At 30.7% G+C, this 19,081-nt stretch overlaps 2 protein-coding genes across 2 annotated transcripts; both read left to right on the top strand.

Moving 5' to 3' along the window:
- Positions 1-970: 970 nt before the first annotated feature.
- On the top strand, positions 971-6,918 carry LOC139887148 (THO complex subunit 1-like). The gene is made up of 19 exons (XM_071870638.1): positions 971-1,162; positions 2,408-2,482; positions 2,675-2,768; positions 2,945-3,090; positions 3,205-3,276; positions 3,372-3,444; positions 3,536-3,648; positions 3,753-3,824; positions 3,933-4,058; positions 4,147-4,212; positions 4,341-4,382; positions 4,540-4,656; positions 5,390-5,472; positions 5,609-5,675; positions 5,813-5,884; positions 6,017-6,067; positions 6,143-6,202; positions 6,305-6,454; positions 6,570-6,918. Exons 1-19 carry the CDS (start codon positions 971-973, stop codon positions 6,804-6,806), a joined length of 1,908 nt encoding a protein of 635 aa, XP_071726739.1. The 3' UTR covers positions 6,807-6,918.
- An 819-nt stretch (positions 6,919-7,737) lies between these two features.
- On the top strand, positions 7,738-10,691 carry LOC139887132 (UDP-galactose/UDP-glucose transporter 2-like). The gene is made up of 8 exons (XM_071870637.1): positions 7,738-7,863; positions 8,214-8,242; positions 8,351-8,552; positions 8,643-8,885; positions 9,207-9,308; positions 10,154-10,261; positions 10,351-10,590; positions 10,668-10,691. Exons 1-8 carry the CDS (start codon positions 7,738-7,740, stop codon positions 10,689-10,691), a joined length of 1,074 nt encoding a protein of 357 aa, XP_071726738.1.
- Positions 10,692-19,081: the final 8,390 nt, after the last annotated feature.

Here is a 19,081-nt window from a genome sequence, read left to right as displayed (position 1 = left end):
GTATCTGGTGTTTAACTTGTAAGTGGTTGTTTGAATGTGATAGTATACAATTCAACAAGTGGACAATGTTTATTTTTTTTACTTAAACAAATTTGGTAGTACAATAATGTAATTTTTTTTAAATTCTACTGTATGTAATTACACTTATTCCTATTCATTTGCTCAATTTCGACACAGTTCAATGTACCTTTAAATAACCAAACAAATTTGTGTTAAATTTTTAAAATCATAAATATAAATATGGTTAGATAATGTAATTACTTTGGTTAATATAGGAAGCATGTAACGCTTAATGCATCCTAAATATAATTATAAATATCTTTAGATATATGAATAAATATAAAATTGAGAATTAACATTAATATTTTAGATTCTTAAAAATAATAATGAAAATAAAAATAAATTATAGTAACATTTTTGGTCTTATTTTGCTATTGCTATAAACATTAAAAATAAAAAAATAACCAAAAGAAGCATTGCTTCAACGGTACCCGTCCCTTTGAAGCCGGGGCCCCATGTTTAGAAGCTACACACAAACAGGGCGCAGGTTCGAGTCCCGGGGGGAGCAATTCCCTCGGAGTATGCCTTCGGGTTAGACTCGTGCTTGCCACTCATGGGGTATTCGGTGGAGGTGTTTTACAGGCATCCGGCTATTACGGGGTTGGCTTGGTGGGTTGCCAAAGGCAACACAGGGTTAAGGTGTCCCTGCCAATCTACACTTTTACACAAAAATAAAAAATAAAAAATTATTTATAAAAAACATTAAAAAATTAAAAAAGCTAAATGGACATCGTAGTTAGTTAACTCAAAAGCCCAAGAACAAGCCCAAGATAAAGCCCAATGTAATAGGCCCATGTCTTTGTCTCTTCTGTGTTGCATTTTGGGGAAGAACAAACTGAAAGACACGAACACAACAGATACAGAAATCCATGGAATTAGCTTAGTTAATTACCTGATTCCCCAAATAAACATGGTAAAACCTAAATATCTTTTCATCACATTTCATTCTTTAAAAGAAATATATGAAATTGAATTAATTTATATTAATTATTATTATTATTTTGTATTATATTGTCAGGATTTATTCAGGAAAGTACTAACACAACCTGGAAACCCACAAGATTTTGCTCTTCAAACTGTTCAAGAGGCCATTAAACCCCAGGTTTACTTCTTTAACTTTTTTTAAATTCATTAGTTTTGTTTATAATTTATGTGTGTGCAGAGTTATATATACTACCAATTGAAAGTTAATGTAGGGGAAGTTTATAGTGTAAATAGGTTTAGGTTACGATTTTATTGATTTATTTCGATTCAAATTCGAGTAGACCTTTTTGGTGAAGCTTAACTTACCTTTGAGTTAAGTTTATTCACCCATAAAGTTCACGTGCCTTATCGAGTGGAATTAATTGTTGTTGCCATACATAAAGGTGTAGAATTTTATTTATGTATGAATCGGAACTTGGATTACTTCTATATATTGATATAATTTGTGTAATATGCACTATCAAAGATTTTGGGTTGGTTCATGGCTAATCCTAACAGTACCGCCCGTCTTCATACCCAGTGTTGTAAACGACGTCCGTTGCGACGCCCGTTGCGGTGTTTTGGTGACTAGCCTGTCTCGACCCCGTCCCATCTTCTAATAAGTCGGTCAACGGTCAAAAGTCGGATCAAATGTGGGAAAGGTCGGGTAAAATTCGGTTAAAATCAGTCAAAAGTCGGCCAAAATGATCAAAATTTACGTAGTTTAGTGTTACTTTTTTGTATTATATTAACGATAATAGCGATTACATGTACAAACTGGTCAAAAAAGGTTTTTTGGCTTTAAAATACGTGTATATATATATAAGTCAACGTCAGTCAACATCCGTCTCGACGTTTTAAGGTTGCAACCGTCTCGACCCAGTCTTGCGTCTTTTTCAACCTTGTTTATACTACCTGATTACTAAAGCGCACACACATTGTGTGCGCGCATTTGTGTGTGTACATTATTCAGAAGAGAAGACTTTATGGATTGGAAGTTTGAGAAATCTTTTTAGCCTATCATTTTAGAACACTAGGGCTATAAGTGTTAGTTATTGTAAAATCGAAGTTCGTCTAGTAACGGTAACTGGTTTAATATTTATATGGGATGATATGATGTGTGTATAATGCACAAGATGTAAAAATTGCTACGCGTGACTTTTTAGGGAGTAATTGACAACTTGTTTGACTTTGACCGTTTTTGTGAGTAATCCCGAGTTCTGGCCGAGTAATCCGCATTGACCGTGTTTTGACCGAGTACTGGGACTGAACTATTAACCAAGTACTCTACGAGTTTTCCCGAGTTCTGCAACCCTGATGATGCATTAGGTTTTATATGTATGGTATCGCTTTCAATGTTGATTGGAAACTTTGTTTTATGTAGAGGCAAACAAAATTAGTCCAGGATGAGAACCAATTGTTGGAAAACATTTTAAGAACGTTACTTCAGGAGCTGGTGGTACGTTCATTTCTTACATACTTTTTTTAATACTCGCACTTCTTGTAACTGTTTATAAATTCGGTAGCTGTTGTGTGATGGTGTATTCGCTCCAACAGCTAGTTATGCAACATTATGGTATCATGTCATATTATAAACTTTATTCAACTGACGGTTGATTGTATTTGTTGGCCTTCATTTTCTTTGGTGTAGGTAGCTGCAGCTCAATCAGGAGAAAACACAATGCGGTATGGAGGGTTGATCGATGATGGTGAAGACATGCAGGGGCAAATACCTCGTCTTCTTGGTGAGTTTTTTTTTTCGTGGGCCCATTGAAAAGCACAGAGTTTAATTTTTTTGTTGAATTATTAATGGTCTTCGGGACTAAGGACTAGACATGAACTATTAATTGATGTTTAACGTTCATTTTATATTTAGTTTTTGGTAAATGTAATTGAACTTCTATATCCATGTTTTTATCAGACATTGTACTATATCTTTGTGAAAACGAACACATAGAAGGAGGCATGATATTCCAACTTTTGGAAGATTTGGCCGAGATGTCGACAATGAGAAACTGCGAAGACGTCTTTGGTTATATAGAAAGTAAACAAGATATTTTGGGGAAGGTAAGTGTTTTATATCTTATTTTAAAGTAATTATAATTCTGTTTCACCTGTTTTTATTATTAAATTAAATTAAATGGAACTTAATCTTTTAACTTCATGTTTACTTCCATACAGACAGAATTGTTTGCAAGGGGAAAGCTCGTAATGTTAAGAACTTGCAATCAACTTCTTCGTCGTTTGTCCAAGGTATTTAAATTTAATGTAAAAAACACGAGTTAGTTTTTATTTAGTGTTATTAATGTGTCTCACTCGTGTTGTTTTTTTACTGATGAACTTTAAAGGCAAACGATGTGATCTTTTGTGGACGTATCATAATGTTTCTTGCTCATTTTTTTCCATTATCTGAACGCTCCGGTAATTGTTATTTACCCTCATTTTTTAGTGTTATCTTTTATCCATCAAATTTTACATACAAACGGCATCTTATTCCACTTTGCATTTACAGCTGTCAATATTAAGGGAGTGTTCAATATATCAAACGAAACAAAATTTGAGAAGCAAGCACCTGATGGAATTTCTATCGACTTCAATTTTTACAAAACCTTTTGGAGTTTGCAGGTCAGTATATATATATATATATATATATATATATATATATATATCTGTAAATAAGTTAATAATTTATTGAGGCAGGACTTTAACCTTCTAAATAACTGTTTCAGGAGTACTTTAGCAACCCTGCTTCTATTGGTCTTGCTACTACCAAGTGGAATAAATTCTCTTCTTGTTTGATGGTACGCTTTCAGTGACCACCACTATTTTAAATTATAGTTCTATAAACAAGTATCTGTATTTACTTTTTTTGGTTAGTGTTTTGTTCTTATTTACAATGGACTATCCAGGTTGTCCTGAATACGTTTGAAGCTCAGCCTTTAAATGATGAAGATGGTAGTGCTAACAATCTTGAAGATGAAGCAGCAACCTTTAGCATAAAGTATCTTACCAGTAGTAATCTAATGGGTCTGGAGGTGTAAATAAATTCTATGTTAACGAATCAACTGAATAACTTTTATCTTTTGTTACACTAATCTATTTACGTTTTTTGGTCTACCACAGTTGAAGGATCCAAGTTTTCGACGCCATATTCTTGTTCAGTGTCTAATTTTGTTCGATTATCTGAAGGTTATTTAATTGTTTCATTCTCATGTATTCCTAGTTACAATTTTTTATAAATTGTGGGAAGCGCATATGAGGTTGAATATATTATTATATTATATCTTTATCTTTATTATGGCTCATCTTTTTTCTAGGCTCCTGGGAAAAACGACAAGGATTTGCCTTCTGAAGCTTTGGTTAGTTAACCTTTATGGTTTAACGTTCTTCTAGATTTGTTTAGCCTTTGCCGTTAGCTGATTTGTTGTTTCCACAAGTTTGGTTAGCATCCTATATGGTAAGATTTGTATTTATCATTTTATAAACGTCATGATAATTGATGTTTCAATAATGCAGAAGGAAGAGATAAAATTTTGTGAAGAGCGAGTAAAACCACTTCTGGTTATGACTCCTCCCAAAGGAGAAAAATTTCTTCGCAGCATTGAGCATATATTAGAACGAGAAAGAAATTGGGTATTATGTATTTGTTTCCCTTCTCGTTGAATCCAAGAGCTGATAAAATGGATTACTAGTAGGAAAATTATATGAAAAGGTGACCAACTTTTTTATTATCTGGAAAAAAACCCATCATCATCATCATCATCATCATCATCATCATCATCATCATCATCATCATCATCATCATCATCATCATCATCATCATCATCATCATCATCATCATCATCATCATCATCATCATCATCATCATCATCATCATCATCATCATCATCATCATCATCATCATCATCATCATCATCATCATCATCATCATCATCATCATCATCATCATCTATTTATTTTATTTTTAATTTTTTTTTTGATGTTCAAGATAACCTACAAAAGTTTCAAATTAGGGTGATTTTTACCGGTAACAAGGTCACGATACTGAGATGGAAGCTGACATGTATTTTTTAATTTTGGCCTTGTTGACTTCTTTCTTTGACTGCCAATTTTGAAATTTGATGCCTCTTTATGGCAGAAAAGTTTTTTTTTTAGACCAACAAACACTTCACACACCACACCACCGATTACATACAACCACTTGTTATATACACATGCCGCGAGTGAAACTTGAACCCATAACTTATGCATTTATGGGCTAACCAGAATGTAAATAAGACCAACTTTGGGTATCTTTTTGTGCAATTATCCCTTTTGGAATTATGCCTTCGTTTCGATTACACATTTTCTTTGAAATGTGTTTTAGGTGTGGTGGAAACGTGATGGTTGTGGTCCGTTTGATAAACAACCCACAGAAAAGAAAACTGTTCGAGATGGAGGAAAAAAACGGTAATTAACAAATAATGTTTTTAACAAGTAATAAAGAATCCTTCATCTATCTTATTGTCTTAATAATAGTGGTACACAATATTATTTACGATACATTATAAAGTTTAGCACTTGAACTCGTTGTTGTAAATTATAGTCGTCCACGATGGAGACTTGGGAATAAAGAACTCGCTCAGTTATGGAAATGGGCTGATCAAAATCCGGTGCGTTAATTTTTAAATTTTTTCTTAGTTGACTTGTTTTCACATTATTTCAATTTTGATGAATAGTAGATTTCGTTAACTTTATTAGTTTAATTGATGTTTAACCAGTCATCTGTTTTAATTTATAACTTTTGCAGAATGCTCTTACCGATTCTCAACTTGTACGAACACCTGCTGTCACAGAATATTGGAAACCCTTAGCAGAAGATGTAAAAACCTCAACTGTGAAAGATTTATCTAAAAAAAACCTTTTATATTTTACAGTTTTTATTTATTTTCTGAGCTATCTTTGAAAATATTATGTAATTGAAACTAATTGGGATTCTTTTTTTGAATTACAGATGGATCCATCTGCTGGAATTGAACCCGAATACCACCACAAAAACAACCGGGTATGTCTTTTTCTGAAAATGTGAATAGTTAGCGTGTGATTTACACTAAAATGTATTTTTCAATTATTAATACAGGTTTACTGTTGGAAAGGTCTTCGATTTTCAGCAAGGCAGGATTTGGAGGGATTTTCTCGAGTGAGATTTGTTTTTTTTTTTTTTTTTTTTGTCATTCAAGTTCAATTGCACTGAATATTATCATCGGTTTTGTTTATATCTGGTTTGAGCATTTATTTGCAGTTCACTGAACATGGTGTTGAAGGGGTTGTTCCTTTGGAACTTATGCCACCTGATGTACGGTCAAAATATCAAGCTAAACCAAGTGACAAGTCAAAACGTGCTAAAAAAGAAGAAACCAAAATATCTGCAAATCAAGCAGAGGAGAATCACGTATTGACTTTGAGTATTAAGATCAAATTTAATACTGATAGTCGAGCTGAATCTCTATGTAATTGGTTTTGATTGATCACTTTATTGATTGATTGACATTTGTGAACTTGTATAGATTGCAACACCTGCAAGTGAGGCTGATGGTGAAGGTAGTAGACCAGATCTTGAAGTGTCAACCGCACCAATGGACACTGATACTGCAAATGGTTCACCCGAGGAACCACAAAATGAAACCCCTGACACAGATGGTGGTGGTGGTCAAGAGCCTGGTCAAATTGAGGAATCAGAACCAGAACCAGGAATGATTGATGGTGAAGTTGATACCGAAAGTGATACAACTGCTGTAGGATGAAACAAGAGAAAAACTGTTGGTAGCTTTAATCTTGTATGAAACTTGTTCACTTTTATTAACACAAACCTCTTATAAGATTAATACAATGCATCATACTAATGATTCATTTTTACCCAATTTTTAGTTAATTTACCTTGTTACCATTGACATACGAGTGTACCAATTTGTCATTGATCTTCATTTTTAAAATCTACCAACTTTTTTTATCATTCTATTATAACGAGACATGTAAGTTATCTCGCCCTATGATCATACTGCCATAAACTGATAATATTGATGATAACGAGTTGGGATGGCCCGCATGTTGTTGCAGAAAATGGTTGCGCTCTACAGCTTTTAAAAAGTTAAATTATGACGTCATGCTGACACTCGCAAATGTTATGTTCAGCAGCTGCCCACTATTACTATTAGTATATAGTAGAATTTGGTGGTTGTAATATACATATACATATACTTGCTCTACCAAATTTTGCTGATGAATATCATCTTATTTTCTTGCTTAATTTCTTGCTAAAATCAAGGATAAATTGGAACTTTTGAAATGCCACCTGATGTGATTAAAGTACACCTCAATTCTTGTTAACTATATATAGTCAACTTTATTTCAAGCAATCATTCAAAAATAGGAGATTTTGTACATACAACATGAATATTCCTTCAAAAGAGGAGATGTTTTCTCCTTGTTTCAAGCAATCATTTTCGTGCAAACAATTATTATCATCTATCTCTATCCCCTTGTCAAAATTGGATAAAAATTTCATTCACTTTGTTACGTATTCCCCTATAATCAAAGTTCCATCAATAAACTCCATAAAGGTGAAAACTTGATGGTTGTCGAGAAATTTAAAAATAAATAGAAGTCTTTTATGTGTAACTTGTTCAATAAAAAGGTTGTGAAGAAAATCAAAAAGGTGTATAATTTGTATCAGAGATGAAGGCAGAAGAACAAGTTAGAAGTTTGTTTGGGATAACATTGACAGATAAGCCAAAATGGATACAATTTTTCATTTGCTCTTCTGGATTTTTCTTCGGGTATCTGATTAATGGCATTTGTGAGGTTAGTTATAATTCTTGAACTAGGATTATAGTTAAAATTATGCATCTTCATTGTTTGTTTGTTTCAAATTCATACCTTTATGTTCTGTCAACAAGTTCAACAAGATTGTTCATATTATAATCTCAATATGACTTGTTTGCACCCATTTGACCCATGACATGTTTTGACCTTTTACCCAACCCAACATGACCGGTTAAAAAATTTGACCCGTTTGACTCATGACCCATTTCAACCCAAAATCATTTTGACTCATTACCCAAATCGATCCAATGACCCGTTTGCTATCATTATTTAATTCTTACAATAACTCGTTACGTAATTAAAGAAAGCTTGTATTTTTCTCATTGCAGGAGTATGTATATAACAGGCTTCAGTTTAGGTATGTCAAACAACGCACATCTTAACAATTCTTGAACGAATAACACGATATACGATATGTTAATTCAAGAATCTTGACAAATTCTTATTCTTACTACAATCAATTCAGCTACGGATGGTATTTCACGTTCATACAAGGGTTCGTATACTTGGCACTCTTGCGTTTACAAGGATTCACCACCACAAAAATGGTGAACCCATGGAAAATGTATGTTAAGCTCTCTGTTGTTCTTATGGGTTCTCATGGATTAACTAAGGGATCCTTAGCTTATCTCAATTATCCTGCACAGTTAATGTTCAAATCAACAAAGGTATCTAGATTACTTTCAAATGCTTGAGTTTTGGAACCAAAATTGCTGTTATTTTCAATCTTTTTTTTTTTTTAATGAAATCTTTGATAGGTTTTACCTGTTATGATCATGGGTGCCTTTATACCTGGGTTGAGAAGAAAGTATCCACCACGTGAATATTTTTCGGCTGTTCTTTTAGTCGTTGGCTTGATACTGTTCACCTTAGCTGATGCCAACACGTCTCCGAACTTTAGCATTATTGGTGTTGTGATGGTTACTGGAGCTTTAATCATGGATTCCTTTTTGGGTAATTTGCAAGAAGCAATATTTACCATCAATCGGGATACCACTCAGGTAACCGAGCATTAAAGTTAAGTGATTTTTTTATTCCTTTTTTCTTTTTGGACGGCGTAAACCATCAAAGTTTCAAAATTTTCTTAAAAACTAACCAATTTTCAAGATATTATACTTGAGCTTGAAGTAATCCTTACAGGTTGCCTGGCTAACATGCTGACACAGTTACATACATGTTCATAAGTTTGACCAAACTTGAAATTTTACTTTGATTTTATCTTGCCTAATTCTTTTTACCTAATAAGCAGAGATGAAATTTCAGAGTTCAAAATTTAAGGCAATCAGTATTGACCACTTCATTATTTTGAAAACATTCTTCAGATAGAAATGCTCTTCTGCTCAACCGTAGTTGGAACACCTTTCTTAGTTCCACCAATGCTCGTTACAGGAGAACTGTTCAGAGCATGGAAATCGTGTTACGAAGTAAGTGTTGTATAGTGTCATTTTGATATGTATTTATATACAAACACCAAGCGTCGATTTATTGGCGACTTGACTGACTCTTAGAGCCTAAATTAAATTTCAGGCAGGATTTAAAACCCATGGAAATTTGATTTTACCATTTTCATGGCGTCTCAATTTTATTTTTTATTTTATTTTATTTTTTAAAAAACTTTTTCCTACTTATTGGCCGGAGGTTCACTCGGAAGCAATCTCTCTATCCGTCGAATAGAGAGAGGGATGATTTTCTCTACTTTTGAGAGTGTTTTCACTCTAGGTGGAGAAATGACTTGACTTTATTCTCGGATAGGGGAAGGATTGTCTACATCTCACCTCCCCATACGCCACTTATGTGGTATTGGGTTTTGTTGTTGTTGTTGTTATATACAAACGCCAGTAGTCATCTTCTGAGATCGAAATTTGGGCAGGCCAGCTGTGTTGGGTAATGGGTCAATATATATTTGTACTGATGGAAACTAAACTGGTCAGGTCTATTTGGGTTTACGCAAAAAACTTGGTCTGTTTATTTATTATCATAATAATTTGTATCTTGAATAGTTTCATATTATATATATGATATCCCAGTAAAAGGTTCTAGGAGGAATTGTTCATTAAAATACACTTTGTGCAACTTTTGACCCGTTTGACCTGTGACTTAGAGGTTGATGTAACCTGAATTCGTCCGTTCGTATGGGTCAAAATTGCCACCTTCAGTCATTGTTAAATATTATCCGACAAAGTTTCTCAAAAAACCAAATGATCACAATTCTATGATGCCACCCATTTTGTGATTGCATATTTAAATTTTCTTGGTGTTAAACTTGCAGAATCCGTACGTATATGGAGTCTTGGTTTTTGAAGCAGTGGCTACGTTTGTCGGTCAAGTATCTGTTCTATCACTCATTGCCATGTTTGGGGCAGCAACCACAGCTTTGGTAACATTACTTTCCACTTGAGTTCCAAATCAATCATACAAAGTGAGATTTATTAGTTGTGCTAAAGAATCTTGTTTTGGTTCATACAGGTAACGACTGCAAGAAAAGCAATAACTTTATTGTTGTCGTATATCATATTTACAAAACCCATGTCTGAACAACATGCGGTTGGGCTAATACTCATAACTGCGGGTATTATGATGAAAATGTTGCCCGATAACAAGTTTCCACAGAGGCTTAGACTATCAGATATCTTTGTAAAACAAAAAAAATCGATTCCTATAGAGGATAAAACCAGTGAGGAATCTAATGATGAAAAGAGGACTATGGTGTAAAAATGCTCTGGACTTTTAGGTTGTTTTTTTTTTTTTTTTTTTTTTTTTTTTTTTTTTTTTTCTTGATTCAGTTAATGAAGGTTTTGGTAGTTTAATTGTAATGTGAGAGATATATATGATTGGTGTCTTTGTTCATTTGAATCCATAGTGAGAAAGATCTACGTTATTTTGACAGGAGATATTACCTTTCGAAAAGCTTTAATTGACGGAAATTTGTGTAATCTTTGATACCAAACCAATACTTGCCAAAGAATCATTAACTTTTGCATCTCTTTAATTCTTAATGTCCCAATGCCGGAAGGTCAAGGAAGTTGGTATAACAACTCTCATATTTTCATACCTGAATTGACTAATTTGACAATAGAGTTGTTATCCATACGTAATATATAATTAAATTTGACATTGATCAAATATTTATTTTTAGTCGACATTTTTTGTTAACTAAAGTTTACACTAATTATATAAAATAACTTTAGTTAATATTAATATTAATGCGTATTATATTTAAAACTATATGAAACATAATTATTAATTAAATGATAAGTTATTTTAATCATTATATATATATTTTTAGCTTATAAAAAAGAGATTTTTTTTTATAAATTAAATAATGAGCCCATGAATTTTGACTAAATATTTTCAAAAATAAAAACTTATTAAAAACATTTTAAACATGTTTTTATTTTTTTTTTATCAAAATTGGCACCTTTATTTTATTTATATTTTTTCTTTTCACCAACCATTTTATTCCTATAAATACCCACTTCCATTTCATAAAAACTTGTATCAAATCTTTGGAAAACTCTCTCACAAACTTGGGAAAGTACTTGAGGTATTTTCTATATTTTTTATCGAATTGCTTTTATTTTTTGTATATTCTTTAAAAATTCTAATTTAATATATATAAATTATTTTTACATGTTATAATTAGTATTATAAGTATTATGATGTATAAAAATAATTTTGATAATTTATGGAATATTATTTATAATTAAATACGAATTATGTAGTATTTAAACATAAAAATAATATAAAATTCGTAATAAAATATTAAACAATAATAAAAATAATTATAATTTTTTTTTGAGATTATTATACTTTTATAAACAAGCAAAAATTATAAAAATTAAATAAATGGGAAGATTATTATTTAAAAAGAATTTACTTTTACATTATTCTAAACCGAGAGAAATAATAAAGAAAATACAAAATAAATACAAACATGTATTAAATATTTTTATAAAATTTTTATATGATTAGTAGCATCATAGATACTTTAAAAAAAATATAAAAATTAATTTTAAATTATTTTTCCTATTTATTTAATTATAGGCCGATTACAATGGTTAAATAATTAGAAAACATTAAATAAATAATATTTTGATATAAAATTTGATTTAATAATTTTTATAACATTTTTACATAATATAGAACCTGTAAAAAATATAAAATTATTTATTTAGGTCGATTTAATATTTATTACCTAATTAAATTTGATTAATATAAACTGAGTATTCATATAAAGAAAAGTGGGAAATAAATACAAAAACTTGATAAAATTATTTTTATAAAATATCCTTCTGAATTGTATAATTAAATAATTTTATAAAAAATTATAAATATAATATTTAATGAATTAATATTCGAATTAACATATATTAGTATGATTTTTGATTAACATAAGTATATTACATATACTAAATTAATATTATTATTATAACTTACGGTTAATAACTAAGTATACTATATAATAAAGTATAATGCTTATAATGTAAGTTAATAACAATACATTATTAATAAACACTTATTTTATAACTATACTAATTTAATAATAATAACTTATAGTATATAATATAAGATAATTAAATTGTTAATACATTAATAAATATAATATAACATATATAATAACATATAAACCTAAAGTGAAGGTTAATCAAAGATAATGTACAATTCATGTGAACTTCATCGCTATTCACGGTCGTAAGTGAATGATGTCTAGGTTGCCATTTATGGGTAAGCTTGTGGATCTCGAATGCCATGACTTAGATTCTGGTCAAGAATCCTGGGCCCCCGGTTACATCTGGTCATTCCTGACTTATTTGATAGCAACGAAGTTTGAGTAAAGTTATACAACGTCTTGCTAAAGATTAACCCGAACTTTCTAAAATTGGAAAATTACTATAAGTGGAAACTTTCCATAAATAGTAACCTTCCGAAAATGGAAATTCTTTAGTGAACCATTACTATCAATATAGTACTATATACTATTGTCTGTTAGGCAATGTCTGATCATACGTTCTATCTCTAGGTTGAGATCTCGGTCACGTCCTTCCGTTCAATTCTTTCGTGTGCTACTAAGGTGAACTTCATAGCCCCACTTTTTACTGTTTCATAACTGTTTTATAACTTTTGGGGTGAGACACATGCTTGCTTTATAACTGTTTTATGCTTAGACACAAGTACTAAATTGTTAACTATGTTGTCATGCTTTGATTCATGCTAAATCCCTACCGTAATATCGTTAATTGCTACGTTTAAATGCAAACTTAATTATTGTGAGTAGGCCTATTGAGAGTAACGTCTCTAACCATTCGACCGTTGGTCTTTGATTACATAATAATGATTCCACGACACTGACAGTACAAGGTGTCATAGGGTAAACTTGTTTAGTAGCGATATTACAAAATGCAGCAACACTTTTAGATTGATATTTCTATATCAATCAACTTTAAACTAAATCTTGTGGTCTAAAACTTTGGATATTATTTATAAACTTATGAATTTCACTCAACCTTTTTGGTTGACACTTTAAGCGTGTTTTGTCTCAGGTGATGATTGAGCTAGCTGCTACTTGCTACTAGATGATTGATGTATGCTTTGCTGCTTGCATGGAGTCCATCATTCATATTTATCATTTTGTTTAAGACATTTTCCATTTACTGTACTCTTATGATGTAAAACTTTGAATAATGCTTCCGCTGTTTATTTAATAAATAAAACGTCTCATTTAGAGTCGTTCTCGCTTATACAACTGTGTTATGATATGATTGGTCACAATTACCCCTGGTCCATTTTGGGGGTGTGACAGATTGGTATCAGAGCAGTGCTGTTGTAGAGAACCAAGATTGCATTTTAAGTGTGCTTTATACAATTAGGTACCTTAGCAATGTAGGACTACAACTTTCCTTGACTATAGTGCCTTTAATTGTTTCCTTTAATTATTAAATGTTAAACTATACTTTAGAAACTTTACTTGTCTTAGAATGCCAAGTCAATCTAAGAACTCTGTTCACTTTTCTAAGTACTATCCAATTACGCCACCGCGTTTAAATGCGACACTACGATTTCTAAAATTCTCGACATTCCTAAGTCATCTATCATGGTTTGTGTATTACATATGTATTACATGAAATATTATCCATGAATTTTGAAACTCCTATATTTGTTACTATTCATGCTCAAACGTATATAACTCCCTGTTATATCACGTACCTATATGCCTTATGCCTTTATGCATCGGTTTGCGAACCAAAAAATGTTATTGAGTTATCGAGAATCTCAAAGACATTATAATGTCATCACTATTCATATTCATTACTTTCTTTGCTTTCTTGTTGTTTTGATCATTGAATTTTCCTGACGGATGACGTCTACGAAACTATAGAATAGAAAGCGTTTGGATTACTGATTTAAAGGATCCTATAGCTTAAGCCCCTGGACCTAAATAGGACATTACGAATTGAAAATCTTTAATCAAAAGATTATCAGATTACATACTTATCATCTAGACACGTCATACTACCATTATTAGAGTATAGACACATCATATCTTATTATATCTTATCGTATCTATCCCAATAATCTTTGTCTAACACTTTTCCTAAATTTCCTCCGTAAATTACGAAAATCTTTTTGCTACATATACATATTCAAGGAGATGAATATATCATCCAGTATTCAACACTAATCTCATATCAAACCCTAATTCAAATCACATAATATGGATTTCTCAACCGATTCCTCGAGCTCCAATGGCAGCGTAACCGGAACAAACGAACCAATCAGCCATCATCTATTTTGGATGAATTGGGGATGGGTTCATAGTAAACTTAATCAATAGAGACAAGAAGAAGGTAATCCCTTCCACCAACCGAATTAACCTCTTGGTGAAGAACCTGAAGCACTTACCGGCGAACCCGTTCGAAACACTATTTTCACCCTCATTTCCAGAATATCTAGTCATGAATATAATAATATCTAAAATTCTAGATCTTATTCATCCACTTGTCCGAACCGCCAATCATCCCGGAATAATAGAAGAAGTCAACGAGCTTCGCGCTCGAGTGGTGGCTCTGGAGAATATGGTGCGAAACCTACGAACACCAGCATCAGCACCAGCAGCATAACCAGTACCATCAGCATCACCACCAACAGCATCAGTTTCACCAACAACAACATCCGCATCCCACGCCTCAACATCACACTCAGTACCTCGAACATCAACATCATACGCCCCATAGATACTAAGGAATATTAGTAATAATGAGTTAAGATGTATTGACTCATTCTTCCTGAAGAACTATATATGTATACTTTATATATATGGATTGGAACAATAATAAATCTTTTCGTACTAAGCTATTACGTGTGAATCTTAACTAGTATGTACTGCTTGGTTAATTCATATCACAATATACTATGATGTATATCCTTTGTTAACGACTTAACAATCGTTAATCACTGCTTCAACAAAATAAACTCTGTTTCATAATAAACCAAGTGTATTACTCATATACAAGATTGATTGTATGCTTCCATTTTTGATATACTCGAAACTTTTTAGAAAAACATTATTCGTGTCTTGTGAATTTCACAAGGATTACACGAGCACCAACATCATACACCAAGGTGTATCTATAACAATGAACGATGAACTATTGAATCATAACTTCATTAGCGAAATATTTCGCGACAATTATGAAATCTCTAAGATTTTGGAGATTATTTACTCTCGTTTCAACAGCAAATTAAATGAGTTTAATATTATATTACTCATTAAACCTATCTGAAGAATACATATATAAACGTATATCTTCATAAAGATTGTAATTCTTTTGTACAAACTGTTAATTGTGAAAATATTTTAACGGGTAGGTAATATATGAGAAATATTTAGATTTCACATTAATATGTTACACCGTACATTCTACAAATTCTGATTCAATAATCAGTAACTATACATCCACAAGATATATGTATCATTTCACTAAAAAGAACAACCATCTTCATACAAATTCAATTATCTATTCTAATTTTGACATATCAGAATCCAAGTAAAGCTTTAGCAGGTGTTATCCTTCTAAAAAATACTATATTCATGAATTATATTCATTCGTATTCTATGATGAATTATCACATCAAACCAATGAAATTATCGTTCATTTCTTTTGAAATCAACAACGCCTATTCATCAACCATTAGAACCGTTGACGATTATAATCAGCGTTTAATCATCTAAAAATGAAATTTCTTGAAACCATCTCGGATTGATAACCGATGAATCAAATATGGCTGCATTAAATGCAGAGGAAACAGCAAAATTGTAGATGGTCTCAATGGCCAAAAGTTTGATAATAAAGAATGGTACGTTGGAAAAGCTCAAAAGAAAATTTGGAACTGAAAAACGGATTGAGCTAACCATGGAGGAGACCAAGGACAAATACAAGGACCAAACCCTATATTCAAAGAATCCAGGTAATTCTGGATCCGATGAAATCTTTAGAGAATATCTTGCTCCAAAGTTATGTTAAAAGCTTGCGGAAAATTTTTCTTCATCAACCTTCGAACTTAGAAATTCCAAAATGTCGTTATAAATATCCTCTATATTTCTGAAGATATTTTCATAACGATTCTTGTCCACAATTAAGTATCTCTTTGTGATATCTTTATAAAGGAAACTATTTTAGTTTATATATTCAGTAAAATTCAAGTTTAAATTATAAATGTTTTGAAAAAATGTTGGAAATTAAAATCATGAGTTAGTATAATATAATGACGTCAGGCCAACGTGATTATATTACAGTAAGTCATGCTAAATTTTTAATGGAAGATGATGATTCATAGACTTTATAATCATTATTTGCCATGTTACACGACTCTTACATTCTACTTAATCTCTGAACATATCAAGAACATATATTCTTGATAGTTCTATCCTCAGTAATTCTGGTAATTTACCAAATCAAATCGTGATATTACGCTTAGAACATTAGGTTCATTCGAAACTTCATACCTACAAATTCTGGACCATTACTCGCTTAACTTAGAGTCGAGAGCAGAATAAAAAGGTAAAGAGCTCCGACATATAAGGGAAAATACAAAGCCCGATAACAACACGGAAATTACAAATCGTGTATATCAATGCGTATAGCAACATAAAGACACGGGATAATTAAAAACACTATAACCCCAAGAGCATAGTAGAAGTAAACAGATTCCTCTGGTGGTAAAAGAAAAAGAAGCATGGCTGCATATATGGTCAATATAATAACAAATATCAATACCGGATTGAGCATATTAACAAATCTTTTGGAAGTATGAATCTAGGAAGAAAGTATAGAAGTGGTGAAGATAATGAAACGGAAGAAGCTAATTTATAGCAAAATTTCCAAACACAGCAATTGAGGCAATTCATCGCATTTAATCAAAGAAATCCCAAAATTCCGTAAATACCGGATAATCAAATCTTATAGATTACGAAGATTTCCTTTAATCCCTTGAATTCCGGAAATCAATCGTGACTACGTCAAAAGTTAAGGCGAACATTTAATTTACTCATTCACTCTTTTACGATAGCTTCGTTTATACTCTTTCTATAATCGAATCGTTCTATCCATATTATTCAATAGTGATAAAACTTTATTCTTTAACTTATATTCATCATTACAATATTCTTGTTGTAAACAATGATGATCTCTATCAAACTTCATGACTATAATTTTCATGAACTACTCTCTGTTTTGTCTACCCTAACATTGTGGCATAAACGCTCAAGGTTTAAATGAGCTCGATATTATTCATAACACATTTTATATATCCAATTTACTGAAATGACTTGTATAACATCATCATTTTGAATGATCTCCTCATTAATAATAAAATGCACTTCATAGAAGAACTTGTAGAAATTATGGTATGTATGATTTTAATTCTTGAAACAGAACAATATTCTATCCGTTGAAATTCACGCAAGGCCCCGAGCATACCTGGGAACGTGAAAACCAAATAAAACGTAAATATCCTCGTCTATGTACGAACAACACCGATTAATGGCAACAACTAAATTTCGGGACGAAATTTCTTTTAAATGGTAGGTACTATAACAACTCTCATATTTTCATACCTGAATTGACTAATTTGACAATAGAGTTGTTATCCATACGTAATATATAATTAAATTTGACATTGATCAAATATTTATTTTTAGTCGACATTTTTTGTTAACTAAAGTTTACACTAATTATATAAAATAACTTTAGTTAATATTAATATTAATGCGTATTATATTTAAAACTATATGAAACATAATTATTAATTAAATGATAAGTTATTTTAATCATTATATATATATTTTTAGCTTATAAAAAAAGAGATTTTTTTTATAAATTAAATAATGAGCCCATGAATTTTGACTAAATATTTTCAAAAATAAAAACTTATTAAAAACATTTTAAACATGTTTTTATTTTTTTTATCAAAATTGGCACCTTTATTTTATTTATATTTTTTCTTTTCACCAACCATTTTATTCCTATAAATACTCACTTCCATTTCATAAAAACTTGTATCAAATCTTTGGAAAAACTCTCTCACAAACTTGGGAAAGTACTTGAGGTATTTTCTATATTTTTTATCGAATTGCTTTTATTTTTTTATATATTCTTTAAAAATTCTAATTTAATATATATAAATTATTTTTACATGTTATAATTAGTATTATAAGTATTATGATGTATAAAAATAATTTTGATAATTTATGGAATATTATTTATAATTAAATACGAATTATGTAGTATTTAAACATAAAAATAATATAAAATTCGTAATAAAATATTAAACAATAATAAAAATCATTATAATTTTTTTTTTGAGATTATTATACTTTTATAAACAAGCAAAAATTATAAAAATTAAATAAATGGGACGATTATTATTTAAAAAGAATTTACTTTTACATTATTCTAAACCGAGAGAAATAATAAAGAAAATACAAAATAAATACAAACATGTATTAAATATTTTTATAAAATTTTTATATGATTAGTAGCATCATAGATACTTTAAAAAAAATATAAAAATTAATTTTAAATTATTTTTCCTATTTATTTAATTATAGGCCGATTACAATGGTTAAATAATTAGAAAACATTAAATAAATAATATTTTGATATAAAATTTGATTTAATAATTTTTATAACATTTTTAC

Source organism: Rutidosis leptorrhynchoides, chromosome 1, assembly GCF_046630445.1.
Source record: "Rutidosis leptorrhynchoides isolate AG116_Rl617_1_P2 chromosome 1, CSIRO_AGI_Rlap_v1, whole genome shotgun sequence".
NCBI lineage: Eukaryota > Viridiplantae > Streptophyta > Magnoliopsida > Asterales > Asteraceae > Rutidosis > Rutidosis leptorrhynchoides.
The sequence above is the reverse complement of the archived record's forward strand: the minus strand, read 5'-3'. Positions and strand labels throughout refer to the sequence as shown.